Source organism: Peromyscus californicus, unplaced genomic scaffold, assembly GCF_007827085.1.
Source record: "Peromyscus californicus insignis strain IS unplaced genomic scaffold, ASM782708v3 Scaffold_13__1_contigs__length_99412109, whole genome shotgun sequence".
NCBI lineage: Eukaryota > Metazoa > Chordata > Mammalia > Rodentia > Cricetidae > Peromyscus > Peromyscus californicus.
This window is the reverse complement of record NW_026294424.1, coordinates 86,924,506-86,944,760: the sequence shown is the minus strand read 5'-3', so window position 1 is coordinate 86,944,760 and position 20,255 is coordinate 86,924,506. Positions and strand designations below refer to the sequence as shown.

Sequence of the window (20,255 nt, the reverse complement as noted above, 5' to 3'; positions counted from 1 at the left end):
GCACACACCCTTAATTCATCTGGATCTCTGTGTGTTCAAGGCCACACTAGGGAACAGAGTCAAGCGTGGTGACAAATGCCTTTAATCCCAGTACCAACCATAGAGACCTGGAGGTCTGTACAGACAGGCAGTGACAAGGAAGTGAGGTAGCTGGGCTAAGATAGCCAATGAGAGGGCAGAACAGCAAGGCAATAAAGGCTTGGGTAAGACAGGAAGTAGCTTGTACTCTGGAAGCTGCGGCATGGTGAGGTAAGGTTAGCCGGTGGCTGTTCCGATTCCTCTGATCTCTGTCAGATTTTCACCCCTATTCCTGGCTCCGTGTTTTTTTTTTTTTTTTTTTTTTTTTAATTTAATAAGACTGCTTAGAAATTCGACTACAAGGTGGAACACGACACCGTTTACAACTGGATGCTCCACAACCCCTGACTTTGTGATATCTACAGACCCAAGCCAGCAGGCCAGCTAGTTATCAATAATTAAACCAACACCAGCGAGTCTCTATCTTGAATATCACTAATCTGAATTGGAAATAAGTCACCGCTATCAGCATCTGAAGTCTTAATTAACATTCAGATACCAGTCGGTGGTTTGGTTCTAGGTTGTTTTGGAAAACAGGACCATTCCTAAAGTCAGGTGACATAAACTTAAAGGCTCTAACACTGCTGTGAAAGTGTAAGCCGCAGTTGTCTTTATGCAGGGCCCCCAAGGTCAGTGCCAATAGCATCCCTCATCTACTACAAATCATGTGGTATGAGCAGAAATTACTGATCATTGTTGGACTGAGTCAGCCATGGGCTATCTTTGTGCCTAGAAGCCTTCAGACATTCTTCAAAATTCATGCAGATGTAATACTCCCTTCCCTCAAGTGCTCAGGGCTTATTTTATTTTATTTTAACTTAATTTAATTTTTGGTTTTCGGAGACAGAGTCTGAAAATGTCACTCATTCTGTATATCAGGCTAGCTATCTTTCTGAAATTGCAGCAGTCCTCATAGTCAATGTAGATCAGGCTATCTTCTGAAATTGCAGCAGTCCTCATAGTCAATGTAGATCAGGCTATCTTCTGAAACTGCAGCAGTCCTCATAGTCAATCCTGTGCAGCACTAGCCACCACACCGGCGTCTTATTTTTAACCCTTGCAGTCTACAGGGAACACAGGCTTCCTACACTGAGCCCCTGACCCCAAGTGAATGCCCATCCCTCATCCCCCAAGCTTGCACGATCTCCTCCTTTTAAACCCAAGTCACCAGCAGAAGGCACCAGCTAGTCTCAGGAGCAGAAGAGTGGCACTGCTCCTCTGTCAGCGGCAGTGAGCAGCCTCCCCGGAGACTCAAAGTGTAAATGACTTTAGGCCTTAGGATTAGCACGAACTTGACATCTGTCCACCGTTAGAGAATACATCGAACATTGAACAGGAAAGTGATGATGACAGAAAGATTAACATGCTGAGGCCAATGGCAGCCTGGCCTCTCTCTTTGTCCTCACATGAAGCCACACCAGATGAAAGCTTGCACTCCAGGAGAGTTAGGGACCCCACCCCCCTCAAAGCCTTAAGCAAGCAGTTGCCAGGGCCCTCTCTCTTCCCTATGCAAGTCACCCGACCCCTAAAGCATCTCATTGCTGCTCTTGTCCGGTGAACAGAAGAACAATTCAGAATGATTTCGGGGCTGCACATTCTTAGTGATTTGCAGGACCCTGTTAGAGTGAGCACAGTCTTCAGTAGGTACAACCACCATTCAATCCAGCTCAAACCTTTCACCTACTGTCAGGACATTGCTACCTATGGATTTTAGCAATGTCCCCAGAGTTGGCCAGTTCACCTGAAGACAGAAACAAGGGAGAGAGGAACAAAGGAAGGTCAAGAGAAGGAGGAGAAGGGGGAGTAGGCAGACATGGAGAAGGTAGTATCATTACAGAAACAACAGAGTGGGTTCTGGACCAAGTATTGTCCAGAGCCTGAAGAGCTACACCCTACTCATTCCAGCCCTCATTAGCCGTGAGGCCCAGGGCAGGTTTGTTTCTTACTCTCCTTGCTTCTTCATCTGAACTGTGAGGATGGTGGTGTCTATCCAGTGGAGTCATTGGTAAAACGAAACACTGAGCACTGATGGCGGTTATTCCGTGCCTGCCTAGTTGGGTGTGAATCAGTGTCTGCTATGACAAATTACCATTAACTCTGGTACAAATCTATTATCTTACAGTGTTACAGGTTAGAAGTTCTAAAAACCCTAGTGTTAACTGGACTGCGTTTCTTAGAACCCCAGAGAAGTCATTCCCTTGACTTTTTCCGTATTTGGCACACTCACGCTAGGAGAGTCTTCCTGCACCATCTCATCACCCTGCCCTCTGCATCCTTCCTTACATCTTTTCCAACTCTGCCTCGCTGCCTCCGTCTCACACAGCTATACCTGCTGCTCCGGACACTGTCCCGTCTCTAGATGCTTCACTTACTCATGCCTGCAAAGGCCCAGTTACCCACTCAGTGATGCGCTCACAGCTTCTTGGAAGTAGGAGCTGGCAGGTTGATGGGGTGAGTTATGCCCGAATCTGTGCTTTTGCTGCAGCTCCACACCTCTTGCTGGTTGGTCTCCACGCCTGGCATATGGGGGATGTCTTGGGCCGGCTATCATCACAGCAGGACTGTGAAGAGTACTGTGATCAATTCCACTTTGAGCCAGTGATAAAAACAAAGGTGGGTCTGCCCAGGCTGGCATGCGTCTCTGCTCCGCTTACATTAGGGAAGTGGTCTGGTATGAATGATGATGGAACCAATGCTATGATTTAAATACAGGAGGTGTCAAAAGCTAAAGGAAAGGCTGCTTTGGCACCCCAGCCTGGCACTTACCTATACAGGTCCCTTGCCGGTTGTAGAAGCCGTTGCCACAGGCGCCCTCGCAGCTGCCGTCTCTCAGCACTTGCAGTGGGTCTCTGCAGGCCACACAGTGCTTCTCGGTGGGACCCGAGCAACCTGCACAGGACTCGTGACAGACTGCAGACAAGCAACACAGTCAGCGACCGGCGTATCATAGAAAAGACTACCCACCTTTTGCATTCGAAGATTTAGAATTTACAGGAAGATATAGGTTGGCTCCTTGGCTCCTGAAATGCTATGCACAGAATTGACCCCAAGAGAAACACACACCATGCCCGCCCCCAGAGAAAGAGAGGGGGGAGGGATGGAGAGAGGGAGGGAGGGAGGGGGAGAGAGAGAGAGAGAGAGAGAGAGAGAGAGAGAGAGAGAGAGAGAGAGAACAAGACTATCTCTGGGGGTCAGAAGTACAACTTCCATAAGTTATTGCTAAGGGATCTGGAACAGGAAATTGATGGCTTTAGCGTAATGGGAGTCCCAAGGAAGGAAATAATAATTTTCTGGGCAAAGATGGGCTGTCTAACGAAATGCCATGGCCTTCATGCCCTTGCCCTGCCTGCCATAATCACACTACAGTGTGTGCAGGCCAAGGAAGCTCCACCCACCTCCACCAGCTTCTTAAGAATGAGCTGGGGAGGGATGTCATGGGCGAGCCTTATCTGGACCATTCAGAGACCCAGTGCTATCTGATCTCTCTCCTTCTTTTCCTCCTTCCTTCTCCCCATCACTCCCCAACACATTGCTCAACACCTCTCCACCCTCCCTGACACGTCTTTCCTCCTCTCCCCCTGGCTGCAATGCCCCAAACATATCCCCAGAACTCCCAAGGCCTTCACTTCTTTCAATCCTTCCCTGTCTAAATGCAGTCCGTTCCTAGACTAGAGTTGTTCTCTTAATATTTCATTTTTCTTTCTCTTCTAGCATTTGCTCTTTTATAATTATCTGTACCTCTTCTTTACCTCAGTGCTTCTGTAGAGAGGTTTATCCTTAACAATGGAACATCCTGTGATTGGCTAGCTGCCTGTTTTGAGACCCCCTACTGTGATTTGGTTAACACATCTTATTTTTAAGGCATTTGCTTCACAATGGAGTACAATCTATCTTCCAGAAGCATTGATTCTGATCAACAAAATTGGCGGAGAAAATGAATGCATTTGCTGCTTACAAGTGATTGGGTAATCATACCTCAGCAATTTAATTAAGTATTTGTTTGGGAGCAGAAGAAAAGACACCTACATTGCAAACTTCAGAATTCAATCCCCCTCGTTCAGTTCTAAATTGCACAAGAAAGTCTTAATTTCAGACAATTTTTCTCTCTGGTGGATTTAAAGATAATTACGAATTGTGTTAACTGCCAGGAAGACTGCAATAGAGTAACCATAGTGGGACCCACTTCAATGGAGCCGAAGGAGGAGCACCCAGCTATGGGGAGCATAAGAGAACAGTGAAACATCTTTGGGAGGTGGAGCACAGGGTGTGGGGAAGGAGGTCTGCCCTCATGTTGAGAGCTCTTGGGCCTCTATAGAGCATGGTGGTACAACTCTTGGCCTTGGACATCAATTATCCTAATTCTACTGTGAAATCGGGAAAAGGATCATGCAAGAGTGATACAGGATCTAATTTAAAATTTCAACTCTTATGGTTGCCACAGAGAAAGGGGGTGAGGTCATACAGGTAAGCAAGGCGACTGGAGTGGACTCTGTGGTCCAGGTGAAAGGTTACAAAGGCTTAGGCTAGTGACTGAGGAAGGAGAGAATGGCGAAGTTCTCGCTGTTATTATCTACTTCAGTCTTGACAGTTGTAAGCTTCATGGCACCAGAGCCCATTCCTACTTTGTTGACTGTGTCTGAGCACACTGTTGGTACCTCACAGACATCCCTTCAGTGATTGCATTTATACTTAGTTCTCTTGTTTATATTTTATAAAGGTCACACAGGAATTCTCATCATGCTTACAGTGAGACTCTCACACTATATCATAACTGTAAATGGAAGAGAGGACCACTTCAGAAACAGTTCTACCCTACACACATGAGATGTCACTGGGCTACCCCTGAATACTGACTGTAGCCAACCCCCGAAATATATACCACTCTTCATGACTTTGTCTCATTCATTCTGAATGGATACAAAGACACTACCTAACCCATCCACCAAACACAAAGCCCAGTCTCACTTCCAAGATGGCATGTCAGGCAGGTGTATCAGCCATCAATGGAAGCTGCTGCTATGTTCCAGATGCCAGATGCTGTGGGGGCCTGTGTGGCCTTCCTCCCTAGCTCCAGGTAAGTCACATTACCTGAGGACAAGTACCACAAACAGATGACACATTTCATCCCTTGAATCCACTGGAGCACTACAAAAATCTCACTGCAGAGTTCCAATGGAAAGTGAGGCTACAAAGATACCACAGGCCAGAGTACTGAAGTCACATGGTCCATGGTGGGCCTTAGACCTCATGCCATGGAAGAGTTGTAACAGGTATCCTGGTGGGTGGGATTTTCTTTTCAACTGATACAAGTCAGAGTTATCTGGGAATAGGAAGCTCAATTGAAAAAATGCCTCTACTCAGATGGGAGTGTGGTCAAGACTGCAGGTATCTTTTGATTGACAATTGATATGGGAGAGCCCAGTCCACTGTGGATGGTACCATCTCTGACTGGCCAGGTGGTCCTGAAGTGTATAAGAAAACCAGCTGAGCAAGTCAAGGGTAGCAAGCCAGTACATAGCACTCCTCCATTTCCCCTGCTTCAGTTCCTGCCTCCAGGTTCCTGCCCTGAGTTCCCTCAGTGGACTGTGACTGTGGATATATAAGCCAAGTAAGTTCTTTCCTCCGCAAGTTGCCTTTGGTCCTGGTGTTTTCTCACTGCCATAGAAACCTAAGACAGCAGGGCATTGGAGTGACGAATTTTAGTGTCAGCGTACCTTGCAGTAGTTTGTCCTAACTACTCCATTGTTGGTCTTTGGCCTTCAAGGAACAGTCACTTCCCCAATGGGGACTGAGTTTTAGTTATTTTAAGCCCCTAGTGTTCACACTGAGGTCTAGTACTCATTAATGTGTGCTAAATGAATATATACAGATTTTTATTCATTACAGGAAAATCATGCCATTAACCACCTTCTGCATAGAAACAGCTACCCACCAGGTAATGATTTGAAAATGTGCTGACCTTGAGGGTATAAAATTTACTTTTAAAATGCTAAAGCCCAGATGCGTTTTTGATGACAAATGCTCAGATATACTGATATCTACTACCAAATGCAACAGTGGTCCCTGCTGGCCCTCCTCTTCTCTCCGTATCAGACAAGCAGTTTTAGTGCAGGCACAACGGCAAAGGAGATTCTATTTCAGTGCAGGCTGCACTGCGCTGTCATTCCTCAGGATGACACACACCTGCTGTGCTTTACGTCTCTCGTCTAATTTCCAACACTGAACATATGTGACCACCAACTATCTCTTCCTGCACTTCGTTTACATGTGGCCCCTGCTCCATCGGGGCTACTATGAGAAGTAAAAGGTCACTCGCTCACTGACTTTTCAGCATAATGTTGCTTAGTGATGCATCTCAGATCATCGAGGGTTTGCACTGTATGTCGTGAATATTGCGGTAATAAATATTTGAAAGAGTGACCGAGGCGAAGCCATCTTCTCATCTCACGCACAGGACATCATTTACTTGGGAAGAGCCCTGACTTTTCTGAGGCATAGCTAGACAAGTGTTGACTCATCAAACAATTCATTTCAAAAATGAAAAGAATGGATGGCCTTTCTTCTGTCGACTTTATATTGAAATCCTACTCTGACGATAAAGGAAAAAAAAACCTTTTTAGGGCTTCATAATATAGAAGGAAAGGATTTTTTTAGATAACTTTTAAAAACCTATGCCTCTCTAAGAAAAATGCAGTATGCCTTAAGAGTTAAAAGTACTTCCTGCAGTCAACTTTTTATTTCTAGAAAACCTTTGCTGAGTGTAGGCAGGGGTCAGGTGCTCATAGGCTCCAGCTTGGGAATCACAGTGTCCCTCCAGGGAAGAAAAGCAACCTTGGGTGGCCTTCGCCCCCCCCTTCACGTCAGAATACCAGCTCGGGGAATCATCTCAGATCGCCAGTGAAGCCAGGTTCTAATTCCACTCTGCCGGACAGCTACACCGTGCCAGCTTCGGCCACAGCATGTGTGCCACACACCAACCAAGCTCTTCTGCAATGTCTTTCGTCCATTTTATGACAAGGCTACCTTGCACTCCATCTCACAAAGACGAGGAAGTACTCGCCAAGGATTATTGTCAGGAGCTAGAAGTTTTGTGTGTGTGTGTGTGTGTGTGTGTGTGTGTACTGTATACATATGCACATATATGGGTGGGTATACATCACCATATGTACTCATGGAGACCAGAGGAGGACATTGCGTGTCCTGTTCTATCACGCTACCTTATCAACGTCATACAGAGTCTCTCACTGAACTTGGAGCTAGGTTAATGGCCAGGAAGCCCCAGCAATCCTCCCATTTCCTCAACGTCTCTGGGGTTATAGGTCCATGCACAACCATGCATGGCTTTTTACAAGGATGTTAGGGATTAAAACTTCAGACCTCATATTTATACAATAAGCATCCTTACCCACTAAGCCACCTTTCCCATAGCCCAGTGATTGTATATACATATTTAACAAATGACCTCTTTTCCCTTAATTTCCTCCTATTCCTTCTTTTGAGACAGGCTCTCGAGCTCAGAGTGGATGTGAACATCCTATGTAGCTGAGGATGACCTTGAACCTCTGATTCTCGATTCTGTCTCCCAAGTTCTTGGCCTACAGATGTAAACCACTCCCACAATTAGTTCATGCAGGGCTAGAGATCCTCAGGGCTTCATTCACACTGGGAAAGTACTTTATCAACCGAGTTACATCCCAGCCCTGTCTGAAGCTCTTGTTGGATGAAAACATGTTTCTACCTTAAAGTCAAGTTCATGGTTCCTTGGTTTTCTATCCCATATGATGAGAATAATGTTTTATTTTATTTTATTTTATTTTATTTTATTTTATTTTATTTTATTTTATTTTGCCTGCTTCTCAGGGATACAACGAGAGGACAAGCTTGGAGAAGGCAGCTACTGAATTGTGATCCCACATGTGGCTTCCGGGAGACTTGGCAGATCATGTCTCCTCTCTTGTCAAAAGCAAAGCAGTTTTGAAGGGAGAAAAATTAAAGGGCACTGAAGATGGAAAGGCAGGCTCCCTTGGAAGGGAGGAAAGAAACGGAGCCTTGAGGTGTATGTCAGCGGCTGTACAAAGGGGACCCACCCTGCCCAGATGCTTCATGCTCCACATTCTGTCCTTACAATCTCCACCAAACAACGAAAGCCCTTGGGGAAGCCACTGGAAACAGCCTGGTGAGGCTCAGGAGTCCAGAAGGTCCCCTCCACCCTGCTATCACCCCGTCGGTCCACAGCCCCACAAGAGGCCAAGGCCCATTGCCTAGAAGCTCAACATCACACATGCTTTAAAGGGGCATCTGAGAAATCACCATATCCGATCCTTCTACTCCAATGTTAAGTTCCTTAGCAGGCTGGGCTTCTGCCTTCCACCTGCTTCCCTTTGCCAACCAAAGATTCCAAACCTCAAATGAGAATGTCTGATCTCCAGGTGTTCTGAAAATGCACAAGTATGTGATATGACGTTTCATTAAAAAAAAAATGATGAAATGCTCTACAACCTCATTAATAACCAAACAAGCCCAGATACGCAAACAAAACAGGTAAGCAATAACTACACAGGACGGATTGGACTTACACATACCAATACATATGTGCCTTAGACATGTTGCTTACTGAGGAAATAAGGGAAGGAAGGAAATATGAACCCAGAAATCTTCTAAACCATACCATGTACTGAGAACAATCAAAGCATACCTATTCCAAAACACGCACAAGATTATATCCCAATAGCTACACCAGGGCTGGGGAAATGGCTCAGCCAGTGAAGTGCTTGCCTTACAATCATAGGGTCTGAGGCTGATCCCCAGAAGACGTGTGAAAAACAGCAGACGTAGTAGGTGTAGTGTAATCCCTGAGCTGGAGGCAGACAGCAGGATCGATCCCTCAGTTCCTCTGGCCAGACAGTCTAACCTGTTGGATGAGCTCCAGGCCAATGAGACCCGTCTCAAAGTACACGGACAGTGTTCCTGAGTATAATAACCAAGCTGTCTACTGGTCTCCGCCTGCATGTTTACCCATATGCACATACAACTGAACACACATGAACGTGGATGGAAACACACAGGAAAAAATGCCATAGTTACTTAAGTAAGGAGATGGGAGCAAGAGGGGTAGAAATAACAACGAAGGGAATGGACTGAGTGATGGACAGATGAGAAAGAAACAAGAAAAGAGCCGGAGAGACCTCAGCTGCAGACCTGAGCCATGAAATACAAGCCTGACTCACTCATCCTGCTTCTTATGATCCAGTAATAAGCAAAGGGAAAAAAAAAACTCAGCAAGTTTCCATTTTGCATGAGTCACACCGGGAGACTGAGGATTCACCGGGATGCCCCATGTGAACAGAGCCGTGGCAAGGAGGCACACTCACGCATTTCTGCAAGAGTGAACATTAACACTGCCTTCTAAAAGGGAGTCGTATCAATGCGCATCAGAAGCTTAACTATGCACATAAATAGTCAGGACCAGCAATCACCTGTTCACGAATTTAATTAAAATGATTTGCCACAATTTCTACCGAAGATGTTTATATCATTGTTATTTATGATAATGGTTAATTAAGAACAAATATCAAACAGGAGAAGGTTGGTTAAACGAAGGATTGCAGAGTTAGAGAAAGAAAATCATACAATAGCCGTAAAACCATGAGTTGAAGCAGATGAGAAACAGCATGGGGAAAAGAGGCAATGTAGTAGCATGCACCAAGTGATTTTACTTTGGAAAAATGAATGTGTACATGCGTAGACACATACACACAGAAACGAATTCGTAAATTAGGAAGGCAGACACCAAAATACTAACAGAAGTGACCTGAGGGAGTTTGAGCTAGAGATTTTTGTTGACTTTTTATTTTACCTTACATTTTATTGCCTTTATCAAATTATTTCTGTGGAATAAACATGGAGTTATTGGTACTTAAGGGAAAAAAATTGCTAAAGGAGAGAGGCTATAATCTGCTTCCCCAAGGCACATAATAGGTAAATAGCTAGTTAATCTTTTAACCATGTTTGGAATATAGCTGAAAAATTTACTGCTGTTGGGTAACACATCTGAATTTCCAGCAGGGTCTCTGTAGACCAAGTCTGGACCCAAGAAAGGATCCCCTTGTTGATAGTGGCTTCAGCAGGTAAACACGGAAAGAGATTTTTACAAGTACGCTGCCTTTTCATTGGTTCATAAATCAGAAAGTAACGACAGAGATCCAGCTGCCCATGAACATGCTACTCTATCATTAGTACTAACAGTAATAATAGTAGGCGAGGGGTGCACATGCTACAGTGTGCTCATGGAAGTCGGGGGGGGGGGCAGCTTTGTGTAGTGTGCTCTCTTCCTTTGCATGAGTTCCAGGGATAGAGCCCAGATCATCAGGTGTGTGACAAGTACCTTCACTGACTAAACCATCTCACCCGCCTTCCCTGGGAACAGTCTGTCTCCAGCCCCTACATCTGTACTCCAGGGTCTTCAACACGAGTTCTTGGGAAACACAGTGACCACTAGGTCCAGTTCCTCAGCTATGCATTGGCCATGACCAGGGGTAACCCCAACTCTAGACCTCTGCTGAGTATCCTGTCCCCTAGCCCCTGTTCATGGAACACCTACTGAGTTCTTCAGCACTGCCTATCTGTCTACAGCCATGGAAAACCAAAGGAGGGGCACAGAGCAAAGCCAAGTCTTTGACTGGGGATGTTCTCAGACTTCCGGGGGCAGGGGATCAGTACAGATGCTCAGATCTCAGAGGGGAGCTAGTGTGAGTACTGTGGGCAACAGGGAAGGCAGAGCAGGGACGGTGTTGGAGTGGAAAGTGTGAAAGAGAAAGAGTGACTGCGACACAGTTGAGCTAAAGTAACAGAGTGACAAGAACCGGGCAGGAAGCCAGCGGATGTCACTAGTTTGTAACCCGTCACTGAAATATTTTGGGGTTCATATGTGTAAGATCTGTCTACACGACCAACTCTTCATCTGTAGTGGGCTTCCTCCGGTCTGTGAAACCTCTGTTCAGCCACTGTCACTCTAAGGAGTGCAGACAGATGTCACAGTCTCCGGCCACAGCAGTGGCCCAGGCCAAGCACCACCAGGTACCTTCTCCTTTCTGGCTTCTCCTATACAGGCACGTCTAAAGAAAGATGGGCCTGGAAAGCCACTGCTGCCTGCTACCCTTCACCTAGTTTACTCAAGAAATGCACGTTCTAGAAGGGCAATGCCGTTGGCCTCCCTTCCCTTTGCTGAGTCTTAGAACACTTCCCTGTACTCTACCCAATTCCCTGAGACAGTAAGCACCCTGCTACCTCGGAGGCAAGAGACATAAAAAGAAAGAGGGGAGGAAAAAAAAAAAAACAACAGAGATTGTGCAATTGTCCCGAGGCTACACCTAGCCAAGAATTGCTGACAAGGAGTAAAAGTCAGCAGCTAAATGGGAAACAGGTCACCTGCAGGCCACTGTCGAGGCATGCCTGAACATTCCTGGGCTTTTCCCCCATGCAATGGCAGGTCACATTTTTCTCCCATCAAAAAGTACCCCAGAATGCCTTGTATGGAAAACACACTATGTGAAATTCACAAGGATGAGATGCAACCCTACTTTAGTAACAAATCCTTACCTGTCACATGTTTTGAAAACTGGCCTCAAGACGCGGATGGACATAAATTCACATAAGCATAATTATAAAGACGACAACCAAAGTGACCTTGTTTATCTGCATAGGGGACTGTCTTCTCCCACTGAGAAGAAAAGCCCTGAACTGCAGGAAGGTGGTCTGTCTGGTTCATGGGTGCCCCGGTGTCTGGTAAAAAGCCTGATGCATGGAGGAGGCTAGATAGGCATTTGTTGCATGAGCAGATGGAGGGTCAGGAATGGCATTTGAAGCAGAAAGTCCCCTTCCAGAGACAACAGCCACCACATAAGCGACCGTAACTGCGGCAGAATGAATGTAAGGACAATGCAGAAGAGTCACAAAGCTGAGCAAGAGGGCTGGAGATGGAGCCGCAGGACTGCACTGGTCTCCAGACTCACCACGTGCCTTAGTAGTAAAACTGGCATGGGCATACTGGTTCTGGGGCAGATGGCATGATGGGGGGGGCACTAACTTGACAGTGGCTAGCCCTAGTCAGGAATTGCTCAGGAGGGTGCCTGTCCTGTTGAGAGCTCACACCCTCTTTGTGGAGAAGTCCACTCAGAACACCATGAGACTGCCATTAGTCATAATCACAAGCATTAGCCAAGACCCATTAAGTCTTCATCACACTGAACCATGCTCCAGGGAGTGAGCCCGACTCTCCCAGTGCCTAGGTGTGCTAGTTAACCACACCTCCAACAAGTAATCAACTTTAGAAGTTCCTCTGCTCAAACCAGACCATTAAAATCTCAGCTAGGCCAACCTCTTATATATGTAAAATTTGGAGCTCTTCATCATAAAGGTTTCCTCTAAAGATACACTAATTTTGACTGAAATCCAAAAATTTCAGCATCTCATCATTTAATCCAACCCCTTCAAGAAAATGAGAAGAGGATTTTAACTTGTTAGAAATGGAACGAGTTCTCTGCATTATATTTACATATCTATAAGATATGAGTTTATTTTATTTTTAACCAGACATTAATGTCAAAAAAAATTCTTGTTTCTTCATGCGAGTCATTTGGTGTTTATCTCCCTAGGTTGAAAAATAAAAGAGTCTGTAGCTGCCTTTGTATCACCCACATACTATGTGCCAGGCAGAAGAGATTGATACTTTTCAAAATTCTCTTCCAGTCTCATCATAATTGTTTGAAGTACATAATACTGTTCTCATTATAGAGCTGAGGAGAATGAGCCTCTAAAAGGTTCATGACTTGCCCACAGCCATCTAGCAGTAAGTGGTAAATGGAGGTTAAGATAATCTCTTCAGTCACAATCCTATAAAATGTCCAGTTGCTTGATTCCTTGGGTTTCTGTGTATGAGACTGTGTAACACTCGAACAGAATACGCTTTGCAGACGCTTGCTGCCTCAGGTTTAATTGTTGTCAGTTTCATTTGGGGATCTCTACGAGTAACAGCCAGTGCACTCTGATGGCCAGCTGACTCCAGACAACGACTGGGTTATTTACCTCATATTCCAGGACTCTAGAGCCGGGGCTAAAGGAGAATGAGTAGAGTGATAACAGACAGGGAGGGAAGCCCACAGGAAGCAGAGACCAAAGCCTCTCCAAGCACCGTGAAAGACTTGCAAGGCACATGGCTCCACTTCCGAAGCAAGGCATGTGAATTCAGTCTCTTAAATTTTCACAACAAAGATGTGGCAAACTTCTCTGTCTCCATGTTACCCACAGTCTGCTGAAGCGTGCATCTGGAACAGTGTACATGACAGAGCCCAAAAATGAAAATGCAGGTCTCTGGCTCCCGACCCTAAGCTCATCATAACCATCATACTTCACTCCTTCCAACTCCAGACCTGCAAAGCAAAGGTAGCATGGCCCCACGACCTCAGCCTCAGACCTTTCTGCATACCCGAGAAACACTGATACATACATTTTAAAAACTGGGCAACATCCCACTCTTTTCCTCCTCAAAGTCTCACTCGTTTGGATTCAGTCATAAGTGGTAATTGCGGTGCTTTGAATGAGAATGAACCCCATCGGATCAGGTTTCAATCCTTGGTCCTGAGTTGCTGAAACTGTTTGGGAAGGATTAGGACAGGTGGCCTTGGAGGAGGTGTGTCAGCAAGGGCTGGCTTTGAGGTTTCCAAGCCAATCCCAGTGTGCTTCTCCGGCTCCGGCTTGTGGATGGAGATGTGAGCTCTCGGCTGCTCCAGCCATCTGCTCCCATGCCGAAACCGTGAGTGTGATTCAACACGTTATAAATCCCCTTGGTCACAGTGTTTTGTCAGAGCAGGAGATAAGTTACTAAAACTAAAGGGAGGTTACCTTTCTTTCTTAGGGTATTTTTGGCTTCTATTTATTAATTTTTTGTGTGCATCGTTTAGTCGTCTCACCAGGGTAAAACAGAGGTGACGAAACAGAGAAACAAGAAAAGCAAGGAGGAGTGTTCTCAGGTCCTGGGGAGTTCAGCCCGAATCCAGACTTAGATCTAATCCCAGAATTCCAAGGTGAGGCAATGGAACCATGATGCTGAGAGTGAGAACACAAGAAATCCAGGGCAAATAAAGGCAAGCAGGGCGGGGCAAGGCACCCACCCACACAAGGACAAGGCCTGACACCAGGCAGCAAGTGACTAACAGATAGGCTTTGGATCCCTGGAAATGGGTCAGAACAGGACAAGTAGCAAAAATCCAGTCCTAGGACCTGGGCTATATGGAATCTATAAGGGCGGGATGAAGTGGGTAAGAGGCGATGTGGAAGCATATCTACCTGGTGGCAAAGGATGCATAAATGTTAAGGTAGAAACCCAAGTGCTCTTACTAAATGCAAGGATTGACATGGACAGGCACATGATCCCTCCATGGCCTTATCTCGTGGATAAAAGAGACAAGAACTGGTTTTCAACTTTTTAGGTTACTATAGAAACTGGGTAGTGCTGAGCCTTGGTATAGCAGGTCAGTGTCAATCATCAGACTCCAAAGCTGGAGAAAGCAGGGAAATGAGACTGCAAATGGGATACATGCTGTCATCCATAACTGTAGCCTTATTTAGCTTAATCAAATCGGAAATATAATAATACTGATAAATGTTCACATGTTTATAAGGCACAGTGTGTACCTGTACATATCTCCAATCTCCCAAGGAAGGAAAAATGATTAAAAAAAAAAAACTATGGAGGAGATTCTCTGGAAAGACTTAGGGTCTTTTTTCACTGTCTCATTCACCTGCCCGACGTCTTTTTTGAAGAGCCCTGTTTACGGGCTACTTGGCTTTGTCCCATATTTTTTCCTCTGCCTATATCTAACACGGCGAGCATGAATATTAATCAGGAGATTTCTGTTAATTAGTTTCCTTGGCGGAATGTTCACTTTCTTCTGGTTTTGATGGGTCAATAAAGTGGAGAATTAGCCCAGTCATAGCATAAACGGCTCCGCCAGGAGAAATCAATCCAGGGAACCCTGCCGCTATAAAATGGCAGGCTTCTTTTTGAAAAGTTTAGCACACATTGGAAGAACATGGGCTGGCTGACAGACTTCCAAGGTCAATGGTGAAAAGTCAACATGAATGGTACAAGCATAAATGTAGCAGGAGAGAGAGAGAGAGAGAGAGAGAGAGAGAGAGAGAACCAATACTAAGAAAGCTATGTGTGAAGAGCAGTTGTGCAGTCTCAATGCCAAGATAGGACATGAAAACTGGTCACCAACCTAGCTTTAGTTTTCAGGATCACACCCTCCTCTTCTTCTTTCCTCTTGCTCTGCTTTTTTTCTCCTTCTTATTTTTATGCATAAAAATGCAACCAGCCTGAACTAAAGCAAATTGGTTTAATTCCCCGGAGGGAGCATGAACAAATTTTCCCAGCAACTTTCTACTCCAGGCGCTGGCACGAGGGTTGGTGGACGGAATGTGAAGCAGGCGGTTATGTAAACCAGTAATCAAATGAAACATTACCCGCCTCAAAGTGCCCTAAACCGGTGTGAGCACCACTGATTAAAACCCTAAGCGGAGACAGGGAGAGATGACCAAAGAGAAGAAGGGGGGAAATATGTAAGGGGTGTGTGTGTGTGTGTGTGTGTGTGTGTGTGTGTGTGTGCGCGCGCACGCGTGCGTGCGTGCGTGTTGGGAAGTGAGGTGGGACAGAGGGAGGAACACAAGCTTGGAGAAATTAACTTTCTTCCACGGAAATGTGTCACAGGAATGCTGGCAGGAGGTCTCTCGGATGTTAACAGGAGAATGAAAAGGAATGTATTCAACAATTTCATCAAGTTGAAATTTCAGCTGTTTCCTAAACTGCCCCGTCATTAGATACTTGTGAGGGTGTTTTCACCTGCCCACTTGGAGCCTGTTCTAAGATAACTGGTAAGAAGAACATGATGAGCTGCGAACACCAGAGGCTTTTGATTTTTGGTTTCTGCTTGGTTTTGCCTCCCCTCTCTTTATGGCTGAGATGTGTATGAAAGCATTGGTCCTTCCAGAACTGTCCGGGGGTAACATTTTATTCAACACTTGCTCATATAATGTGGCAGCCCTTCATGTTGGGGAAACAAAGATAGAGAGGACATGCTCCTTGGACCACAAAGAGTGCCCTAGGCCAGACCAAAGCTACCCTGTGCTCCATACTCCATAATGTGATTGGTTGGTTACTGAACAGACCTTCTGCCCTCATACCACCATGGGTACGAACAGTTCCAGTGTTTCATTTGAATCATTTCCTCAGTTCCACAGACTTGGAACCACGACTGGGAACAGAGGGAGCCAGCAGCTCCTTCCACATAGCACCTCACAAGGCACGGGGGCTACTTCAACCCACATAGCTGATGAATGACACGTGTTTACTCTTCTGAATTATTCTCCCTGCTAACCAAGGGCATGAGGATGGAAGATTCCAGCTGTGTCACAGATTGGCCCACCTTACAACGTTGACCACACACTCACCCCTCTCTCTTTGGAGTTACAGAGAGCAGCTACCACCGCCTCCTCTCTCCATCCCCCCTTTCATATTAACCCGATGTACACACCTAGCTTTGGGGTCAAAGCACATCGAAGTATTTCCTTCCAAAGATGAACTGAATTCATTCTCTGACTTCTGTATTTCTTCCGCAACCACCCTCTTCTCCCACTTCTGCATTTTAAATAGTTTTAGAAAGAAGTGGAGTGGCACACATATGTATTCTCAGCACTCAGTAGGCTGAGGCAGGCAGACTGAAATTACAAGGCTAGCTGGAGCTAAATAGTGAGACCTTGTCTCAAAAAATAAATGAGTAAATAACCTAAATTAACAACATCAAAATTTTGGCACATTTTAACTTACATTTATGATTCCAATCATTAGTCAAAATGTGTTAAGCAAAAAAAAAAATTAAATCATAATGTGACTACTCTTCCCTCTGGAAGAGATTAGAATATTAAGAATTTAACTACATCTTAAAGGAATCAGCCTCACGCAGAAGAGGGCGAACTAACAGGTGGCCTCACTTTGAACAGCCCGCTCTGCTATCATTCTAGGCCCACAAAACCTAGAACTCCTCAGAGATGGCAGTAATACATTCATGGGGATGTGCTGTTTCCAGCTAATTACAGTATCTTCCCCATGGCACCAGCTCTTAAAGTCTACGACATGGACACGACTCCATAGAGAAACAAACTTCCAACCATATGAATCCTTGGGGAACGTCCTGGTCAGATTTTGTCACTTGACACAAGCCAGAGTCATTTGGGAAGAGGGTGCCTCAGTTGAAAAAACTATCCCTACCAGATTGGCCCTACAAGCCTGTAGGGATATTTTCGGGATTAATGAATGATGTAGGAGGGCCCAGACCACTGTGGGTGGGGCCATCTCTGCGCAGGTGGTCCTGGGTTGTATAAGAAAGCAGGCAGAACGCACTAGAAAGAGCTAGCTAGTAAGCAGCACACCTCCATAGATTTGGTTTCAGTTCCTGTCTCCAGGTTCCTACCACAGATTCCTGTAACGATAGACTATGAGGACAACGTGGAAGACGAAATGAACCCTTCTCTCCCATAGAATCATCAATAGAAAACCCTAATTAAGGCAAGGGACACACCATTGCAGAACCAAAGCACACCTCCTATTTGAATAACTTGATCCCAGCTCCTGGTAGCCTCCAGTTTATGGCAGGATGGGACTGTGGCATACCCAGCCGGAGCGCAGCCAGTTATTACCTGCACAGGAATGGCGATCTTGGTAGAAGCCGTCTCCACAGGTAGACACACACTGTCCCTGCTGTATCAGCAGAGGAGGGAGGCAAGATGAGCACTCCAGTCCGCTGGTGCATGTGGAACACTGGGGCTGGCAGCCTGCCCCGAGACAAGGTGGGGGGGGGGGGGGGGGGAGAAAAGACCTTAGGTGAGCTGGAATACACCACCCTGAGGCTGATTCTCACAGACCCCAATCCTGAGGCTCTGGGGCTATACACAATGTCATTCGCACACTAAGTAGCCCATGTCATTAATCCCGATTTGACATATGAGAAATCAGCTCCAGAGATTAAATAACCTGCCCAAAGCCACCAGATACTGGCATCTGAAACCAGGCAGTCTGGCTCAAAAGTCTTGGTCATTTCTACTTATCTAATAGTCCTTAATATCTTTATTACCCAACTTGTTTTCTAAGAATGTCCCTAAACAAGCTTCAGAAAGAATGAAGACTGTAAATCAAGAAAGAAAAAGAAAATAACTAAAATAATAATGATGAAAGGAGTTGACCCTTAATAAGATTCATCTGTGTCCTAGACACTCTACAAGGGAACACGGAATAAATTTTATCTACCCCATTGGTTCCTTGAGTGCAGAATTGCCAAGTTCTGGTAAATGACCTTATAGATCCATATCAATTCTAAAACTTCCACCCTGGATCAACTGAGCATTTTTGTAAATGACAGCAAGCATCCAGACATTATTTTTTAAGTCTTCAAAATGAAAGAAATCAGCTTGACTATTAGCAATCATCTGACCTCCATATAATCCACCTTCCAGGAAAGATATTGGAGCATCTATAACATGTCAGAAGAAAGAGATCTGAAGGTAAAGAGGCCAAGGCACCTATAACTTGTAGTGGCTTTTAGATGTATATTTCCCTGCATTGTGGTCCCTTCTGTAACAATACTATGGCTCAGCTGGAGGAAGAATCCCATTGAAAGTCTCTTTAGCCCTATGACAACCCTGGGTTGTCATACCTAAACAGAGACTGCCTGCTTGGTAAAAGCCCAGCCCACAGCTATGCACACATCGTCCATTCTGCAGCAGCTTTGTGGGATCCCGGCAGAGGTCACAGTGGTCTGGAGAGTGAGAGCAGGTCAAGCAGTCTGGGTGGCAATGAACTAAAACCAAGAACAAAGAAGAAAACTCAGTACAGACCACAGTCTCCCGAAGAGTCCACAGGACAAACGCATTATACTGAATAAGAAGGACACAGAACACCAGAACCCAGGTGCAAAATGACCCCACGGAGCAACGATCCACACTGATGCGAGATTCCATGACCCACCCTGTCTGAAACACCATCATCATCATCCCAAGTCTCCAAATATGTTAGAGGAACAGGCTCCATGACATTCTGCCTGCTGCCCTGGCTCTACAAAAAGGCAGGACCACCTCCTAGTTATGGGACTTGAGCAGAGTCAGTCATCCATGGTATCAGAGGGGCTCTTCTGCAGCCTGGCACGCACAGAGACTTCAGACATACAGTCTGTAAGTCCTAAAAAAATGGTTACTATCTTTAGCGAATACCGCCGGTTTTCTTTTTTTCTTCAAAATCTTGTCTCTTGTTCACACTCGTCGGGACTGCCATGCATCTCAGGGGTAACCATCACCAAAGGGCTGTTTGGGGGCTTTAAAGTTTTCAAGGGCCTGATTTCTGTTAGTGTTATCATACATAGCATGCTAAATATTTGTTTTGCAAAGCCCAGAGAGCCACTCTGGCAAAGGTACCACAATTAAATATAAAGTTCTGCTGCTTTTCCCTGGATACAGTCTTGAGTGAAACTCTGATTAGCCAAAACAAGGTGCTGGCGAGAGCAGATGCCAGCGTGGGAAACCGTAGCTTGCAGATGGAACCAGTTAATTAGGAAATACACATGGACGGAAATGCCACTTGTCTCTGAGAGAGGCTATGCTGGAGGAGAACCAGTGCTGAGCTGGGGCCGTGCGGAGTCTGCCAACAAGGGCTAACCGGAACTAATTCAACCCCAGGTGATTTGGAAGCACAACTGCAAGACAAGTAGATAAAATTTTCTTCTGGAAGAAATTAATGAGTCTTGAAACTTTAAAACCTCATTTGAGAACTGCAAAAGGAGCCCTCTGTTTCACAGTTCACCTTTAAAAAAATAAATAAGAATGAAATAACATCTCTGGCAAATTTTGTAGAGTTACTCTTATATTTTCAGCCGTAGGAGGCAGCTAGGGCCTTGACAAGTCCTGAGGGATGGCAGCATTTGACTAACACAAAAATTTTTTTTCAAGATAAATAAGGCCCATTTTCTAATTAAGAAAACTAAGACACTGGGAGGTCCAATGACTTGCCCAAAGTTATATGGCTGCAATCAGACAAATTCTGTAAAGATTAATGGTAAGAATAATTGGTCCAAAAA

General features: G+C 45.4%; 1 protein-coding gene across 2 annotated transcripts in view; it reads right to left on the bottom strand.

Moving 5' to 3' along the window:
• Fras1 (Fraser extracellular matrix complex subunit 1) overlaps positions 1–20,255 on the bottom strand; it is a 422,683-nt gene that overhangs the window by 202,657 nt on the left and 199,771 nt on the right. For both annotated transcript variants that reach the window (XM_052735413.1, XM_052735414.1), the window contains exons 13-15: positions 18,843–18,986; positions 17,830–17,964; positions 2,845–2,988 (exon numbers count right to left, since the gene is read on the bottom strand). In XM_052735413.1, the coding sequence (XP_052591373.1) occupies positions 2,845–2,988; positions 17,830–17,964; positions 18,843–18,986 (423 nt within the window). The remainder of the gene's footprint in view (positions 1–2,844; positions 2,989–17,829; positions 17,965–18,842; positions 18,987–20,255) is intronic.